General features: G+C 47.1%; 1 protein-coding gene across 1 annotated transcript; it reads left to right on the forward strand.

Moving 5' to 3' along the window:
* The first annotated feature begins 5,241 nt into the window (after positions 1-5,241).
* CCDC201 (coiled-coil domain containing 201) lies at positions 5,242-14,290 on the forward strand. The gene is made up of 4 exons (XM_057732582.1): positions 5,242-5,339; positions 8,779-8,785; positions 10,969-11,427; positions 14,204-14,290. The coding sequence occupies exons 1-4, from the start codon at positions 5,242-5,244 to the stop codon at positions 14,288-14,290; spliced, it is 651 nt and encodes a 216-aa protein (XP_057588565.1).
* Positions 14,291-16,942: the final 2,652 nt, after the last annotated feature.

Consider the following 16,942-nt stretch of genomic DNA (forward strand, 5'->3'; position numbering starts at 1 on the left):
ATCAGCCCTGAGTAAATGTGCAATGTCCCCGCCATCCCCAGCCACAGCGTGTGCTCACAGAGCAGAGGCTGGGTGCCCTCTGGGTGATGAAGCTGCGTGGGGCCTTCCATCACCCACTGTTTCCAGTTCTGTCTCCACACCACGTGCTCCTTACTCACTACCAGCCGGAAAATTGGGCAATCCCTGCTCTGAAAAACAATGCAAAGTTCAAGGGCAAAATCAGACTTTCAAAGGGAGAGAATGCTGCAATCCAGGGAACCCTCCAAGGGAAGCTGTTTTTAACCTGGGGGAGAAAACAAGAAGATGTTCTGCCGTGTTCCCTGATCGATGGACACAGCGAATGATGTAAATCTTGCAAAGGCCTGGTCTACTGCCCGGCTCCTGAGAGATGAAGGGCACCGCTCCACAAACTGAGGGCAAGTCTACTCCCCATGCTAATCAAAGTGGAAAAGTAAACCTCGTTTTTGTCACGTCAACACAGCCCAGATCCTAAACACAGGAGCTCAAACGGCGTTCCCCAGGCAGGGCCAGTGCCTGAGACCCCCGTGGAAAGACTAGGGTTTAATCTCTGCTTTGGCAGGCCACCCACCCTGCACTCCCATTTGGGGTGCCATTGGAGTTGGGATACAAGTGCCAGACACGTGGATGGTGCTCAAGGGTCATCACTCCCTTGCCCTCCTCCTGCACCAGGGGCCTCAGTCATGGTCTAGACCAGCCTCACATCACCTGGGCCTGGATAGAAATGCATATTCTCAGGTGTCACCCAGACCCTTGACTCAGAGCCTCTGTGGCGTGGGCTGGTCCTCTATTTTCACAAGCTCTCCAGAGGACCCTGATGCACTCTCAAGTTTGAGGGCACTGGTTTAGAAGACCCTCCCCAACCCATTCCCACTCAAAACCACCCCTTAAGAAGCTGGAGATGAAAAGCTCAGGGGAGGAGGCAATGGATAGAACGGTCATTGCTGCACTTGGGTGGGGTGGGCTGCATGGGGCGGTGGAGAGATCTCAGAAGGACCCAAGAGACCTGAGCCCTCCCGTGTCGATTCTGCTGCTCGCCGCAGACAAACTCTGTGCGTCATTTCCAGCAACACGTTGCTGCCCCATGTACGAAGAAAGAGTCTGCCCTGGGCCCCTGTGCGGGCTGTGGGAAATCAGGAGCCTCTCTGCTATGTCAGGCATAATGTTGTGTGGTTAAGCATTAATGATCATTTCTTGACCATGAGGTCTGTGGTTTCATAGATGGTTAAAAAGTGTCCATGACTTCGATGAGGAGAAAAGGCTGCTGCACCAGACTGGCTCTGTGACATCCCCCAGGAGGTCCACCTTCCTCAACTCTCTGTACAAAGACCTTAATATGTCTATGGGCACATCAGTCAACCTCAGACACCCAGAATCCCCCTCACCAAGCCCCATCCAACCCATCCACGGGCAGCAGGGTCTCTCCCACCCACAGAAATCGGCAACAATATAGTATTTTACTCATGCCCGCCAGGCATGGGGTTACACAACTCTGCTAATTCTCTGAGGTGGACAAAGGGCAGGGACCCTGGGCCGAAAAGTGCGGGACAGCCTCCTACATTACAACCTCTGGTCCATCACATAGGGTGCTGTCACCTACATCAAGTTGGCACATCATGGGGGGTGTCTCACCCACATCACAGTGTGAACACGCGTGGGTGCCATCACCAGGAGTGCACAGGTGTTCCTTTGGCTGCACAAACCCTTCATCGTCTGGTACTGTCAGTATTTGGATTTGGGTCATTCTAATAGTTGTGTGCTTGTCTCTGTTGTAATTTGCATTTTCCAGATGAAATATGAAGGGAAGCATTTTTTCGTGTGCGTTTTTCATGTTCCCATCCGTTTATCTTCTTTGGGGATGTGTCTCGTTAGGCCTTTGACCATTTATCAATCAAGTTGTTTATTTTCTTGCTTTTGAGCTTTGTGTTCTTTTCGCATTTTAGCTAACAGTCCTTTATCCAATTTGTCTTTTGCAAATATTTTCTCCTGGGCCATGGGTTTTCCTCTCATTCTCTTGACATTCTCCTTCACAGATCAGAAGGTTTTAATTTTATCGAAGTCTAGCTTATAAATTTTTGTTTTCACGTATCGTGTGTTTAGTGTTATATTTACCCAAGGTCATCTAGGTTTTCTCCTAGGTCATCTTCTGGGAATTTATGGTTTTGTTTTACATTTTGTTCTGTGGTCCATTCTGAGTTAATTTTTGTGAGGAATGTAAGTCTGTGTCTAGTTTTTTTTTTTTTTTTTTTTTTTTTTTGCTTATAGATGTGTAGTTATTCCAGCACCGTTTGCTGGAAAGACTACCTTACTGCATTGCATCACCCCATTCCTTTGTACAAGACCAGTTGACAATATTAATGGGGTTGTATTCTGGGGACTCCCTAAACTACTCCATTGCTCTGTCAATTAATTAATATCAGGCTCTATGCTATAGATTTATACATTTATATATTATAATCTATTTACTATAAATTTACAATAAATCTTGAAGTCAAGATTTATTGTGTTTACTGTAATGCCAGTCTTCCAACTTTGTTCAATATTGTGTTGGCTATTCTGGGTCTTTTCCCTCTCCATAGACAATTCAGAATCATTGTCGACATCAACGAAATAACTTAGTGATTTTGATTGGAATTGTCTTCAGTCCATAGTTTAAGTTGGGAAGAACTGACATCTTGACAATATTGAGTCTTCCTATCCATGATTAAATTCCATTATTAAACTTATTAAATTATTTATTAAATTCCACTTATTAAATTCTTTGATCTCTTTCATCTGAGTTTTGTAGTTTTCCTTATATAAATCTTGTACATATTTTTTTATATTGATGTTTATAAACAAGCATTTCATTTTGTGGGGGTGCTAATGTAAATGGTGCTGTGTTTTTAATTTCAAATTCCACTTAGTTATTGCTATTGTATTCAAAAGGGAATGCCTTTTGTATATTAACCTGTATCCTGCAACCTTGCTATAATGACTGATTGGCTCCAGGATTCCTTTTGTTGATTCTTCCAGATTCTTTCCCCTAGACTTCCATGTCATCTGCAAATAAACAGTTTTAATTCTTCCTTCCCAATCTGTATATTTTTATTACCTTTTCTTGTCTTGTTGCATTACCTAGGACTTCCAGTACAAAGCTGAAATGTAATGGTGAAAGAGGTCATCCTTGCCTTGTTCCTGATCCTATTGGGAAAGCTCGGAACTTCTCACCGCTGAGTGTGACTTAGCTATAGGTTTCTTGTGGATATTCTTTAACAGTTGACGAAGTTCCCTCTGTTTTTAGTCTACTGAGTTTTTATCATGAATGGGTGTTGGCTTTTGTCAAATGTTTTTTCTGTATCTATTGATATTGTAGTATGGTATTTCTTTAGCCTATGAGGTGATAGCTTAATTTACTTTTCAGTGTTGATCCAGCCTGTATACCTGGGGTAAATCCCATTTGGTCAAGGCATATGATTCTTTTTATACACTGTTGGATTCAATTTGCTAATATTTTGCTGAGGATTTTTGCTTCTATATTAATGAGAGATATTGATTGGTAGTTTTCTTTTCTTGTAATGTCTTCATCCAGTTTTGGTATTATGGTAATGCTGGTCTCATAGAATGGACTAGGAATTATTTCCTCCACTTCTATATTCTGGAAGAATATAGAGAATTAATTTCTTCCTTAAACGTTCAGTAGGATTCTATGTGGACCTGGTGCTTTCTGTTTTGTAGAGTATTTTGGCATTTTCTCTTTGCAAATTTGAATAATTTTAAAGCAGTACTTGTACTATGACATTTGCACTTATTTATTAATGAACTTTACAGATATTTTGCTCCTCAGTGGTGCTTTACAAAGGGTACCAACAATTAGCCTCTTGCTTATAACCTGGGGTCAAAAGCAACCTTGAGCATATTGGTTGTATAGAAACTGTGTTAAGAATTTGTGTGTTGTGTATGGGATTGTAAATTTGATGGGCCACAGGAGTAGATCTGAATAAGCCTTAGAAACAAAACATATATTTCATTCCCAGGTCCTGGACACAGGCAGCACAGCGTGCCATACAGGGCCACAGCAGGAGCACCAGAGTGGTCAGGAGGTACAGAACAGGAGCAAGAGGAGAGCCAAGGCCATGGGCTTTACTGGGGTCTCCTTGGGAAAGGCAGGGCAGGGCAAGGTGAACAGCTTAGGACTGGCTAGTTTGAATAATGCTGGTGGCTCTAAGCAATAGGGGTGGTGTCTGGTTGCCTGGTACCTGGTCCTGGGGTGATTAAGGCAGAAGCACAGCCCAGACAGAATAGGCCTGGCTCTAGACTGGTTGGTTCCCATATCAAAGACATGCTCTGGGATGAGCCCTGTTCTACCCAGGGAGGGCCAGTATCTCCCCACCCAGAAAGGTTTTTAAGATGCCCAAATATCATTCTATACAGAAAATAAAAATATATACAATATAGAAGCAACACATAATTCATTGCGCTGGAGTTCAGAAGAGGCACCAGTGTGGGGTGGAAATGGAAACCACTGGTGCAGGGTGACAGCTCTGACAGCGTGGGCAGCAGGTGTGCCGACAGAAGATGCTGCCAGGTGCTGAGCATTTACCATGTGCCAAGCATTGTACTGAGGATTTCCTTCACATGAGCAGAACACACAGTGGGATGACTCCCATTGTCCTGGGCCCACACCTTCAAAATGACCAGAGCCAGGCTCTGAACCAGCCCTTTTTACGCCAAGAGCATTATTTGTACCCGAAATGCAGGTTTCAGTGTAGCAGACTAGCAGGCATAAACATGTCTGCAACTTGGACTTGAATCACACTTGACTTCAGCCTCTCCAGGTCGTCGCCTGCACAGTGAGGGGAATTCGGGCTTCTGTACTGCTGAACCTCTGATGGTCAACACAAGGAATGTACCGGGCTCTGGGCAAAGATCAGGAGCTTGGAGGGTGTGGATCAGCTCCTGCCACGAGCCAAGCCTGGAGCCCCCAGAGGGCCCCTGAGCATGACCAGACCCCCACACGTCTCCCCAGAGGGCTGCCCAATGTCGTAGTGAAGGGCACTGCTGACAGGTGATGCTGTGTCAGACTAATGTGACTCGACACAAACTGCAGATTGCACAATGTTTTTATTCACAAACACAAACAGAAGAGGCTTACGTTACGCTCAAAACAGTGTGCCTAAGTGCCATGAGGTCAGCGGGACCCTGGGGGTGTATAGGTGCAGCAAGAAAACACTGGACAGTGGGATGGCGTCCAGGCAGCCCCCACCTTATTCACTCCAGGACTTTGAGCAAACTCCTCTCCTCTTCAGCCCTCAGTTTCCCCATATGGAAAATGATAGACTGTACCAGATGAGCTTTATTTTTTAATTATTATTTGTTAATTACATGTTCTTTTTAGAAAGATGTAAAATGGATTTAAGTGATGTTAAAATTTACCAATCATATTGCCAACTAGATATTACCAATGTTCCCATTTCCATGAATCTCTTTGTGGATGTGGATGTGCGTGTGTGTGTGTGTGTGTGTGTGTGTGTGTGTGAGAGAGAGAGATATGTATATGTGTATTTTTAAAAATGGGATCACTATACTGTCTGTTCTACAGCAATTTTTAATTTCATGTATTATGAACATTTTGTCTACAGTGTGTATTTACACACACAAGCATGCACGTGTTTACATACGTGCACGTGTACACACACATGTTGACACACAGATTATTGGCTGCAGAGCATTCCTGTCCTTAGATGTGTGTGCACTTCCATCTGGGCTCTTAAAGATAACATTCCACAGATGTAACAGGAAACAAGTGCCTACTTGGTCTGATTGTCTCCTGGTGCTCCTAGAAGTGGAACCGCCCCTTCAAATGTCCTGCATGCTCTCAAGCCTTGCACCTAACGCTGACCTGCGCTCCAGAAGGCTGTGCCCACCAAGAGCCCTAGCAATAGGGTGACAAGGGGTCCCTTCTACCGCCCACAAAGCACCTGAGCCCGGAGAGCTTCCCCAGTGTGATGGTCTGTGTATCGCCCTCAACACTCTTCTGCGTCTCCAGGATTCAGGGCTCTCCAAGCATTAGGATATCGAGTCAGATATTGCCTCAATTTACAGAGAAAGGAGAGAACGGTGACAAAATCCATCCACCCAAAATCACACCGCGACTTAGTGGCAAAGTTCAGATGGATAATACTTTTTTAAAATACCAGAAGAGTAGCGAGGGCAAGGAGTGCTGATTTTGGAGTCAGACAGTCCAGGGTTCTCATCTTTTTTTCATTTTAAAGTATTATTACTCACACCTGGGAGTGAATGAGTTCATCAGATCTTTGCTGAGAACAGGTTTCTCAGAGAAAGTTTAATGGTTCTGCCAGGCACCCCCAAATGACCTTGAGCAGCTCCTCACCTCTCTGGGCTCGTTGGTAATGAACATGCTGCCCTGGGTTCTGGCGAGGCGGAGGTCATGTCTCGGAACAAACACTCACCAGTGGCAGGTTCAGGTCCGCAACTGTCACGCGTCTCCGTTGCATCCTCCCTTTATCCCCACTCCCCCCAGATGCTTCAGGTGAGGTGGGAGGTTAGTGGGTTAAGTGACCAGTCCTCTGTGGTGGTGTTACCGTTCATTCACCCAGCATCACCTGGGAGTCGTTAGAAGTGCCACTTATGGGTCCCCATGCAGACCTACTCGCCACTGGACCCAGCTGGGGGCTCCAACAGGCCTGGAGTGGCTCCAATCAGCTCAAGTTTATGAAAGGCTGAATGAGGCTGGTATGGAGTTCTCACAGCAGAAGGAACTTCGGAGTCCGAATGCTGTGATCACCCTCGGCTATCCTACCTTCTGACCCCGCACCCTAATCGGGACAGAGCATGTCCCTCGTCTCAGATGCCTTGGGGACTAAGCTGGGCTGATGACCTCCACTCCTTTAGGATGTGGTGGGGATGTTGGCAAACTACCTGGCACACAGTGAGAGCCTCACGCCTGGCTCATTGTTGGGGGGTCCGCAGGCCCCCGTGGGCCCTGACTTCCGGACACTCAACCCAGGTGCACAGAGGAAGCGAGTCAGGTGGAGACCCTCAAGGCTTGGGGCCCTGCCTGGGGCCCCGCCCGGACGCAGCTCTGCGCCTGTGCCTGCGCCTGTGCCTGTGGGGTCATCAAAGGGAGATTGCGCACAGGTGGGCTCCTGCACACCTGCGTGGGCCTATCAGTGCGGACACCGCGGGTACTTCAGGGCCCAGGAGCTCGCTGTGCACTGCAGCTCACCAAGGCGTCTGGTCCCCGCTGGGAAGCAGGATGGAGCCCCGGGCACAGGTAGGCTAGGGCAGGATGGGGGACAGGATAGGGGGCAGGAAGGGGGAGGGGGAGGGCAAGTTGGCCGGGAGGGTGGCGGTGGGGCGGTGGAGAGGGAGGCTTCTGGGCGTGCCCAGGGCGCAGGTAGGCCAAGGCAGGATGCGGCTGGGGTTGGGGGTTGGGGGTTGGCAGGGCGCTGGGGACGCAGGTAGGAGGAGAGGGGCAGTCCCGGCGGCCGAGATAGGGGAGCCCTGACTCTTGCCGCCTCCGAGGCAGCAGCCTGATCCGCCTGAGCTCCAGGGTTGGTCAGACAGGCCCCCGAGCTGCATCGGGGGCATCCCGGTCCTCGCCCCGAGTCATTGCAGGACTCCCCTCGTCCTGAGCCCCAGGCCCACTTTTCTCCCCCTGCCTGTGACCTGTGCTCAGAGGCCCCGCCTGCCCGGGTGCCACATCCAATGTGCCGTCCCAGAGACATCAGAGGGGATTCCCGTGTTCTGCTGCCCCCCCCCCACTCCCCGCCCCTGCTCCCCACCCCACCCTTATCAAGGGAGGTCTCTGTCCTGGGTCTCGGCCTCTCTGGGGAACGCCCCGAGGCCAAGGGGAGCAGTGGGCGGCAGAGGGGAACCCACGCAAAGCCTTGCTCCAGAGGCGAAATGGAAAGCGCGGCTACAGAATTAGATAACAGGCCCCAGGTGAAGTTCAAAACCTGACCTTCATAACCCTGTATTTTGGCTCCAGTGGCATCAGCTGACTTGGGACCCCTCAACCACTTCCCCTGCAACAAGGGGATTGGAGGGGGAGGATTTCTGAGTCTTGGTTGCCTAGGTCCCTTCACCGGGCAAGTAGGGCTTTCTTTTTACTTTTTCATTTGTAAATAGGTAATACATGCCCAGGGTTTCAAAATAAGAAAGCATAAACAGGTACACAGTGACCCCGGCCACCCTCTGTCCAGCCTGCACCCTAAGTAAACATCAAGTTTTTAGCCTCTTCTAGAACTTTCTTTAGCTACTTTTTTTTCAGTTTGTACAAAAGGCCTCTAGCTAAAACAAAGATCTTTCCTTAAAAATCATTGTATATAAAACACTGTTAAGGGTCCTTGCACATTTATCCATTAGGTTGTCAGTTTTCTCCTAGATATGAGAAAATTAACCCCTTATTTATCTTTTCTAGAACCTGTGGTTTATCTTTTTTCATTTAGTGTATCATCTTTTTAAAAAAATTATATTTAGTTTAACCTATTCTTTTATGGCTTCTGTATTATGAGTTTTCATTAGAAAGCCTTACTTCTGACAATTTACAGAGGAATTCACCACTGTTATCTTCCAATGCTTATGTAGCTTTTTTGTTTTACATTTAAATACCAATTTGGAATTTATCATGGTGAATGATGTGACTAAGAATCCAACTTTGTTTTAGATTTTTAAAAACTATTCTGCTTTTTCCTAGTAAGCTATGAATTTTTAAAGAGTATAATATTCAGTCCCTTGTAATTTATTTTATGTAAGGTATGAGGTAGGAACATGATTTTACTATTGTTTTGTTTTTTGCCAAATGACCAGCCAGTCAGAACAACACGCAAAGAGAAAGAGAAAAACAAACTTTCCAACCTACTCCTTTGAAAGCCTATTTTTTCCCATGTGATATTCCCATATATATGTCAAGACCATCTTTTTGTAAAACAACACTAATTTTTTATCTCTAAGCTTTGTATATATATTTGCAAGACAAATCATTTTTTCTGTAAGCTTTCAATATATTACAATATCATTTTACTAAAAAACATATCAAATTTCCAAAATTGAATTATTGGTTCTTTCTTCACTTTCATAAATGGGTTAGTCAAAAATAGCTCCAGTTAATAAGAATATCTTCCCTTGAAGTTTCTTTTTTGTAAAAGCCCCAGCCTTCCCCCTTCATCCCACGTCTTTATTCTGAGATCTTGGTCTCTGTTTGAAATAGGGAGACTTAGTCTCCTTTGACAAGTGCTGATTATCTTCCAAGGGGTTTCGACCATTTCTTTTTCTGCTTGATCTACCAAGGGCTTAAAAAAAACAAGTGAAATATCCTTACTACTTTATTTCTGTTTCTCATTTCTCTTTGGATTTTGCTCTATGAATGTTGATGCTATACTACCTGGTGCAAAGATAATTATAACAGAAAAGCATTTGGGCTTTTATTTTTTATTACACTGTACTTTTGTCTTGTGGTCTTAATGCATCTTGCCATGAATTCAGCCTTTTCCAATATAAATAGTGAAATTCTTGCATTTTTTCACTTGTACTTCTCTGATTGTCTTTGCCGTCATGCTACTTCAAAACTTTCTGAGTACCTAGTCTTCAGTGCACCCTGCTGTACACAATGTGGAGTTGGATTTGCTTTCTAATCCAATCTGAGAGTCTTTTAATAGGTGAGTTTATTCTGTTTGCATTTGATGTGGCAGCTGTTTGAACTTTACTTCACCAAACAAGATAAATAGATGGTAAATAAATGAAAAGATGTTCAGTGTCATTAGACATTACAGAAATTCAAATGAAAACTACTATGCAAATAAGATACACTACTCACCTATTAGAAAAATGAAATTTAAAAGAAGTTAAAAGCCGACAATATCACATGCTGGTGAGGATGTGGAGGACCCAGGACTCTTCCATGCTCCTGGTGGGATGGAAGAACGGCACAGCCGCTTTGGAAGACAGTTTGGCAGTTTCTGATGCCAACTCATTCTCTGGAGTAAATCCTATCTTTCGGGTTTATTTAGAATTACATTAATCCATTTCTAAGGGTTTTGTGCGAAAGGAAACAATGTTCAAAAGGACCCCAAGGGCTACACAGAAGATGCTGTGTAAATGACGTTGATCAGCTTATCCTCCTAGGAGGAGGGGGCACTTCCTCCCTGTTTTCTGGCCCAACTTGAGGCATCTTGGTGCCTGAAACCAGACCTCCCCGGATGTGGGCTTCACCAGCTCTGGTCCACAGCTCATCCATGCTGCTTACCTGCTTCTGGTTACTCACCCCACCTGGGCTTGACTTTCCCCTCAGTTCCTGGCTGAGGATCACACCCACCTCATAAGAATACTGTGAGAAATCCAGGAGAACAGATTTTGAACATTGTAGCACACGCCATGGAATGAATGTTTCCATGGGAAACCCTCCCTAGACTGTATTTTCAGCACCTGTGATGGTTTAATCAAGGATGTATTTTGGAAGAAGAAAAAAGGCAGCCATGATGGAATCACTGCCATTCATCATCGGGTTTGGGGTTGGAATATTATCAAGCTTTTCAAAAACATCACATTCCACCCCACCCTCAGCACCCCCACTTGCTCAACACCATTCCACTTTGACATTTCAAACTATTTTTTCTCAAAAAATATTACCTAAAAGTCATCTGTTTTTCAATCTTATCCTTAAAAAAAAAAAAAAAAAAAAAAAAAAAAACTTTTTGATTGATGCTTAAGATTTTAACCCAAAATAAAAAAACAAAACTAGTGAAAAGACCGGCACAGCATGAGTGTGGTCTTGTCCTGTGCTGGGTTTCATCTTGGTGCTGGAGGCTTCCCTCGATGGGGCAGAACTGGAGGGTCCACCTCATGATGGTCTACCTCAGGAATGTGCCCAGGGGGCTGGGGGCTGGGCCCAAGGCTCCACCTGCTGTGACTTTCTGGGATGCTGACCTCGGTGCTTTGCTTTGACAGATTCCTGGGTTGAGCTCCCCTGAAGATGAGAGCCTTTCTTCCATGACCAAAAGGAGAAGGGTCCTAAATCACAGCACCTTACAGGGAGTCGCCATCAGCTGGCACTCGGGCGATGACCCCTCCCGCCAGGAAGAGTGCCCTGTAGGCGGGTCCCCGCTGCCTGCGCGCTCCCCCCGGGACCTCCCATCGTCCCCAGGAGGGCTCAGCCCCACAGCCCCCCTCAGAAAAAGGCGGCTTTCCACCATCCGGGCCTCTGAGGTGTCCAGTGGGCAGCTAGGATCCAATTCAGACCCCTTTGCTTTTGATGAACGTCCGCCCGTGCCAGCCCCGGTCACCCAGCAGCAGCAGCAGCAGGGCGAGTCCCCCCACGCACGGAGACCACCACCAAACTTGGGATTGCCCGGGATCCCAGACGCAGCCAGGAGGAGGCCTCGGGACCTGAAGAGGCTGGCTGCTGCGGTAGGACCTGACCCTGATCCATCCCCCAGAGCACTGGGTCCCTGCCCAAGGTCCCCTGGGAGACAGTCTGGTGACAATTGAGAGAGCAAATGCTGCCCTTTCCTCAGTGATGGGCGCTTGGCCTGGGCATCATGAGGTCACCAGGACTGGAGGAGATTGTCCAGCTCAGGGCCCTGCCTGTACCCCACTCTTGCCCGTGGCTCCGCAAGAAGGACCCTTGCTTGTGCCATGAAATGCATGCCTCCCAGAGTTCCCAAGTACTCCCCAAACTGCTTAGCCTAGTCTGTCCACCTTCCCGGTGCTCTAGAGATGCGGCAGCACAGGGCGGGGTTCCCCAGAAAGCTATTTGCTCTGTCCTCAACCCAGCTCCGAGCCCCTATGGCCTCGCCCCAGCTCCCCTGTTCTGGCTGACCTCTGGGTTCCAATGGGTGGAGGGTCTCCTGGCCCCTTCCTGCTGTGAGCTCTGCTTCCCCGCCCTTCAGCTGGTCCTTCTGGTGACCTCATGTTCTAGGAACTTCTTGGGAAGGGGCACTACTGTGGAAGCTGCCCATTTTTTAACTGGGTTGTTTGCTTTGGGGTTATTGAATTATATAGATTCCTTATTTTGGATATTAACCCCTTATCAGGTATGATATGACTTACAAATATTTTATTCCATTTCATAGATTGCTTTTTATTTTGTTGATGGTTTGCTTTGCTGAGCAGAAGCTTTTTAGTTTGGTATAGTCCCACTTTTGTTTGTTTTTACTTTTGTTGCCTTTGCTTTGGTGTCAAGTAAAAAAATCACTGCCAAGACCATTGTCAAGGAGCTTACTCCCATGTTTTCTTCTAGGAGTTTTATGGTTTTAGCTCTTACATTCAAGTCTTTAGTCCATTTTGAGTTGGTTTTTGTGTATGGTGTAAGATAGTGTCCCAGTTTCATTGTTTTCACATGTGGCTGTCCAGTTTTCCCAACACCATTTATTGAAGGACTGTCCTTTCCTCATTATGTATTCTTGGCTCTTTTGTCATAAATTGACCATATATACATGGGTTTATTTCTAGGCTCTCTATTCTGTTCATTTGGTCTATGTGTCTGTTTTTATGCCAATATGATACTGTATTACTACAGCTTTGTAACATAGTTTGAAATCAGGAAGCATGATACCTCCAGCTTTGTTCTTTCTCAAGATTGTTTTGGCTATTTGGGGTCTTTTGTGGTTCCATATGAATTTTAAGATTGTAATTTTAGGATCTATTTTTTTAATGCCATTGGAATTTTGATAGGGATTGCACTGAATCTGTAGATGGCTTTGGATAACATGGACATTTTAACAGTGTTAATTCTTCTAGCCCACGAGTGCAGAGTATCTTTTCACTTATTTGTGTCATCTTCATTGCCTAGTGGTTTCTTTTCTCTCTCCTGTCTTACTCTTTCACCATACTTCTTCGGAGCATCATGCGGTCCTACCTTCCAAAATTATCTAGCACAAGACAACTTGACTTTCCAGGAACTCCTTCCTTCCCATAAGTTCCTCTCATTGGTCTTTGCCCCCTCTGCTTGGCTTCACTAGCCTTTCTGGGGCGGTTGCTCGTAGAGTGGGTTTTTCTGAGGCCACCCTCCATACCTTGCTGAGTCCCAGGACCATGCCTGGTTGTAGTTAGGAGCAAGGATTTGCCAGCAGATCAGAAGCTCCGTGTGCATTTCTGGGTGGGACCTGTCCGCCGGAGGCTGCCCAGGGCCTTGGCTGCCTCTGCATTGCAGGACAGCTGCTTCCCCTCACTGGTCAGTTTCCCCACAAGCTAATGTTCCCACCTGCTGCCAGAAGAGGCATGAGCCTGGCTGGAACATTCTGGAGCTGAAGAAGAGAAGGGGCCTGCAGGGCTCACTGTTTTGGGTGAGCGGAGATTGCCACAAACCCTAGAAGCAGTGCAGCCCTTCCATACAGGCAGAAACCATCTTCCTCAGTCACTGGGACAGACACTGAATCCTCCACAGCGCCAGGCTCTACCATTCCTCTACCATTCCTCATTTTACCCCCGGGGGCTTGCTTCTGTTTTTACACTTTCAGGGTATTTGGAGGACACTGGCCCACAGCGGGCCTGCCATCAGTGGCAGGCAGACCCCAGCCTTCTCTCCTTCCACATCCACGCTTGTCCTCTGAGATCCAGCCCCCACACCACGCACCACCGGATCTGGCTAAGCCACCTGAGCCTTGCCCAACTCCAGTTTCTGCGTGCCTCTGCTTGTTCAGCAGCCCGAGTCATCCCATCCCCATCTTCCCCGCGCTGTCCTGGGGACCCTCCCTCCCCCACCTGCCCTGAGCAGCCCTGAAAGAGTCCCTTGAACACACAGCAGGAAAATGGCCTGTCCAGACAGCCTCACACAGACACTCATCGGCAGGTGCCTTGCCCCACCCTTCACGTTCCGGCCCACGCCTGGCCGCTCCCTCCTTGTTCCTGTCCCCTCCCCGGCGCCCTCTCTGTGCCCTTATCAGACCCAGATCCTGGGGTCCCAGCCCCATTTGCTCACATACCTGCCTGTCCCCACACTGGGATTTGGTCCTCTGGGTGGTTGCTGGCTCCATCGTGGGGTCACGGTGCCCGGCATGTAGAGGCAGAGCCATGGAGGCCGGCCAGGCTTGCTATCACTTGTGAGTCCTGGATAGTGCCCAAGAGTAGACCCGTGGGAGGGTCTGCAGCCCTGAGTAGGCACCTGCTTTTCCTATACAGCTTGTCTCTAGCGAAGGTTAGTGCTGCTGCAAGGTAGACCTGAGAGATGCCTTTCTTTTAACAGATAGAGCGAGTGAGGCAGTGGGAAATCCGTCTGCTTCAGAGCATCGAGGAAGCCACCCAGCACGAACTCACCATCGACTGCGAGTGAGCGCTCAGCCCTGGGACCAGGACGCAGCTGTGCTCAGGAGCTCCTACTGCAGCCTGACTCACTTGTCTCTCCTTCTGACCATCTGTCTGTCTGTCTGTCTGTCTATAAACCCAACACTTTCCTCAGGACTTGCTCTGAGTCTGACTTTGACCTCCATTGTGCTTCTGGTGGGTTGGGAGGAACTGGCTGATGATCTGGTTACTCAGATTCCAGACGTGGCTCTCAGAGGTGCCAACTGAGATGAGAGGATGGAGGGAGCAGGTGCAGACAAGTGGTGGATGCCCCAGGGCCACCCTGGGGGTAGCTGGAGACAAGATATAACCCCACGCACCCTGCCTTCTTCCCCAGAACAGTCAGGTGAGCCTGAGATGCTGGGATGACACAATGTAGGGAACAGGACCATGTTTTGCAGGTAAATACCAAGGAGCTAGGCAGCCCACCCAACTGGAGAGGAGGGGGTCTTAGAATGCCACTCCAGGAAAGGCCAAAACAGCAGCTCTCAACTGGAGGGCGTTCTGAGAATTTGTGGGTGCTGGTTTGTTTAGTATATTGGTAAAGGGGGGGTGAGGAATTTAGCCCCCTGCAGTAGCACGGGGTTGTCACCTGTCCCGTCCTTCTCTAGAGTTGAGCTCCCCACTTCACTGCTTAGGATAAGGATCCTACCAAAGGGCTGGAGGTATCCATGACCCTCATACAGTAAGAAAAAAAATGGGTGCCCGGGGCCCTTCAGTCCGCACAGCCCAGGATCAAGCTCCCAGGTCCAGACATCTCTGAGACACATCTGTTAGTGGACATGTGATTACAAATACAGAGCTAGATTTTTACCCTTGTAAATGTTTTCACCCCCCCACCACCACTTTAAAAGTGTTTATTTTTTTCCTTCTAAAAAATCAAAGAATGCTTACGTTTCTACTGCCATCCTATGCCGCCTCCACAGCTTCTCCTCCAGGGCAGCCATCAGTGACCTGGCTCTGCTCAGGGACTCAGATAAAGCCTATTGCCAGAGCAGACTCCAACAGGGCACCCTCAACAGAGCCTCAGGCTGGCCTGAAATGACAGGAGGTGGCAGATTCCAAGGGCAGGCAAGGTCAAGGGTGGTCTAAGAGAGAGGGGAGGGTCTTACTCTGGAGCTGCTGGGTGGGCAGAGGGCATTCCAGATCAGAATGGTGCTCCCTGGAAGATCCTGCATTTGTGTGGAGGTTTCGAATAAAGAAGGAATGATGGGATTCCTCACAAGGGATTAGATGCAGGCTAGGGGCTGCAATTATTTGGATAGTTGCTTCAGATTTCCTTTGTTGATGTTCTTATATATGTGGTAAGAACTTACTGTGTAGTGTGTTTAAATGTTTAAGTTTTATGACTTAGTTCCTCCTTTAGATGCTGACTATTCAACTTGTTCCTTTTTTATAACAATTATCAGATTATAAAAATAAGTTTATACTTTTGTGATTTATTTGAAAAATTAAGAAGCAGAAAAACTGCCTGTAATTGCATAACATGGAGATAAATACTTCAGTGTGATTCCTTCCCATCTTGTTATTAAAAATAAACCATTTTCACAAGAACCATTTCCAAAGTCTGTGTCTGATGCAGAGTGATTCAGATGTGTAACCAAGTGACTTCTATCTCTGTTTTCATCCTTTAAAAAATGAATCCAGGGAGGAAGAAAAATAATGTAGGGACTTTGGAAAAGCTTGTTCTTGAAAGGCTGGGAATTACAGGTACTCATGAGAAAATTTTACCCATGAGATAATTCCCTAGATATTTATGTTGAGTTTTCTCTTGTTGACTGAAAAAAAAAATGCACAACCTAAAAGTTGAGAATTGTTTTATTCAGCAGACTTACTGAGGATTTAGCCTCTTGGATAGCTCTGAGGGACTATTCTGAAGAGGTAAGGGAGGAGCCAGAATATATCAGAGTTTTTGAGGGAAAAAAAGGTAGTTGAACATCAGAAGATTACTGCTAATTAAAGAAACGGACATCTCAAATTAAAGTTTTTAGTGCTTTTCTACGTGGGAAGATGCAAGAGTCTGGGCTCATTGAAATTATTCCTTTTGCTGTGCACCTTAACTCTCCAGGGCCCGTATCCAGTTTTCCTCCCTCCTGAACCCCCTCAGGGTGCACCACTGGGGCAGCGGCAGTGGCTGAAGGCCTGATGGCGGGCCACATTCCCATTGTTTACCAGACTGGCAAGTGACATTCTTTGTTCACACTCTCGTGTGTATTAACAAAACAGATTCTTGTATTCATACAATTGGAGTATATGTAAGCATCCTAGGCCCTCTAAAGTGTTTCAAGTGCAATTTTCTGTGAATATTTCACAAATAAAACACAGAATGTGAGCACGTTCCATTCACAAGAGGATGCTGGCGGGAAGCAGACTGAGGAAGGAACAAGCCTGTGCAGGCCAGTCTGCTGCCCGGGGGTGGGAACCCGGGCCAGAGTGGAGTTCGTTTTACCCCCAGCAGCCACCTGTGTCCTCTGAGACCGACAGGCTGGGGAGAAGCTGGGAATGAACAGAAGGGTGTATTCTCAAGACCAGGTCAACGGGTGCTGCCCGCTCAAGTGGGACAGACAATGAGAAACTGCAAGATTTCCAAATGAATGGTTGTCTTTGGGCAAAACGACACATCTCTAAGGATAGCCCTTGG

This window comes from Hippopotamus amphibius, chromosome 4, assembly GCF_030028045.1.
Source record: "Hippopotamus amphibius kiboko isolate mHipAmp2 chromosome 4, mHipAmp2.hap2, whole genome shotgun sequence".
Lineage (NCBI taxonomy): Eukaryota > Metazoa > Chordata > Mammalia > Artiodactyla > Hippopotamidae > Hippopotamus > Hippopotamus amphibius.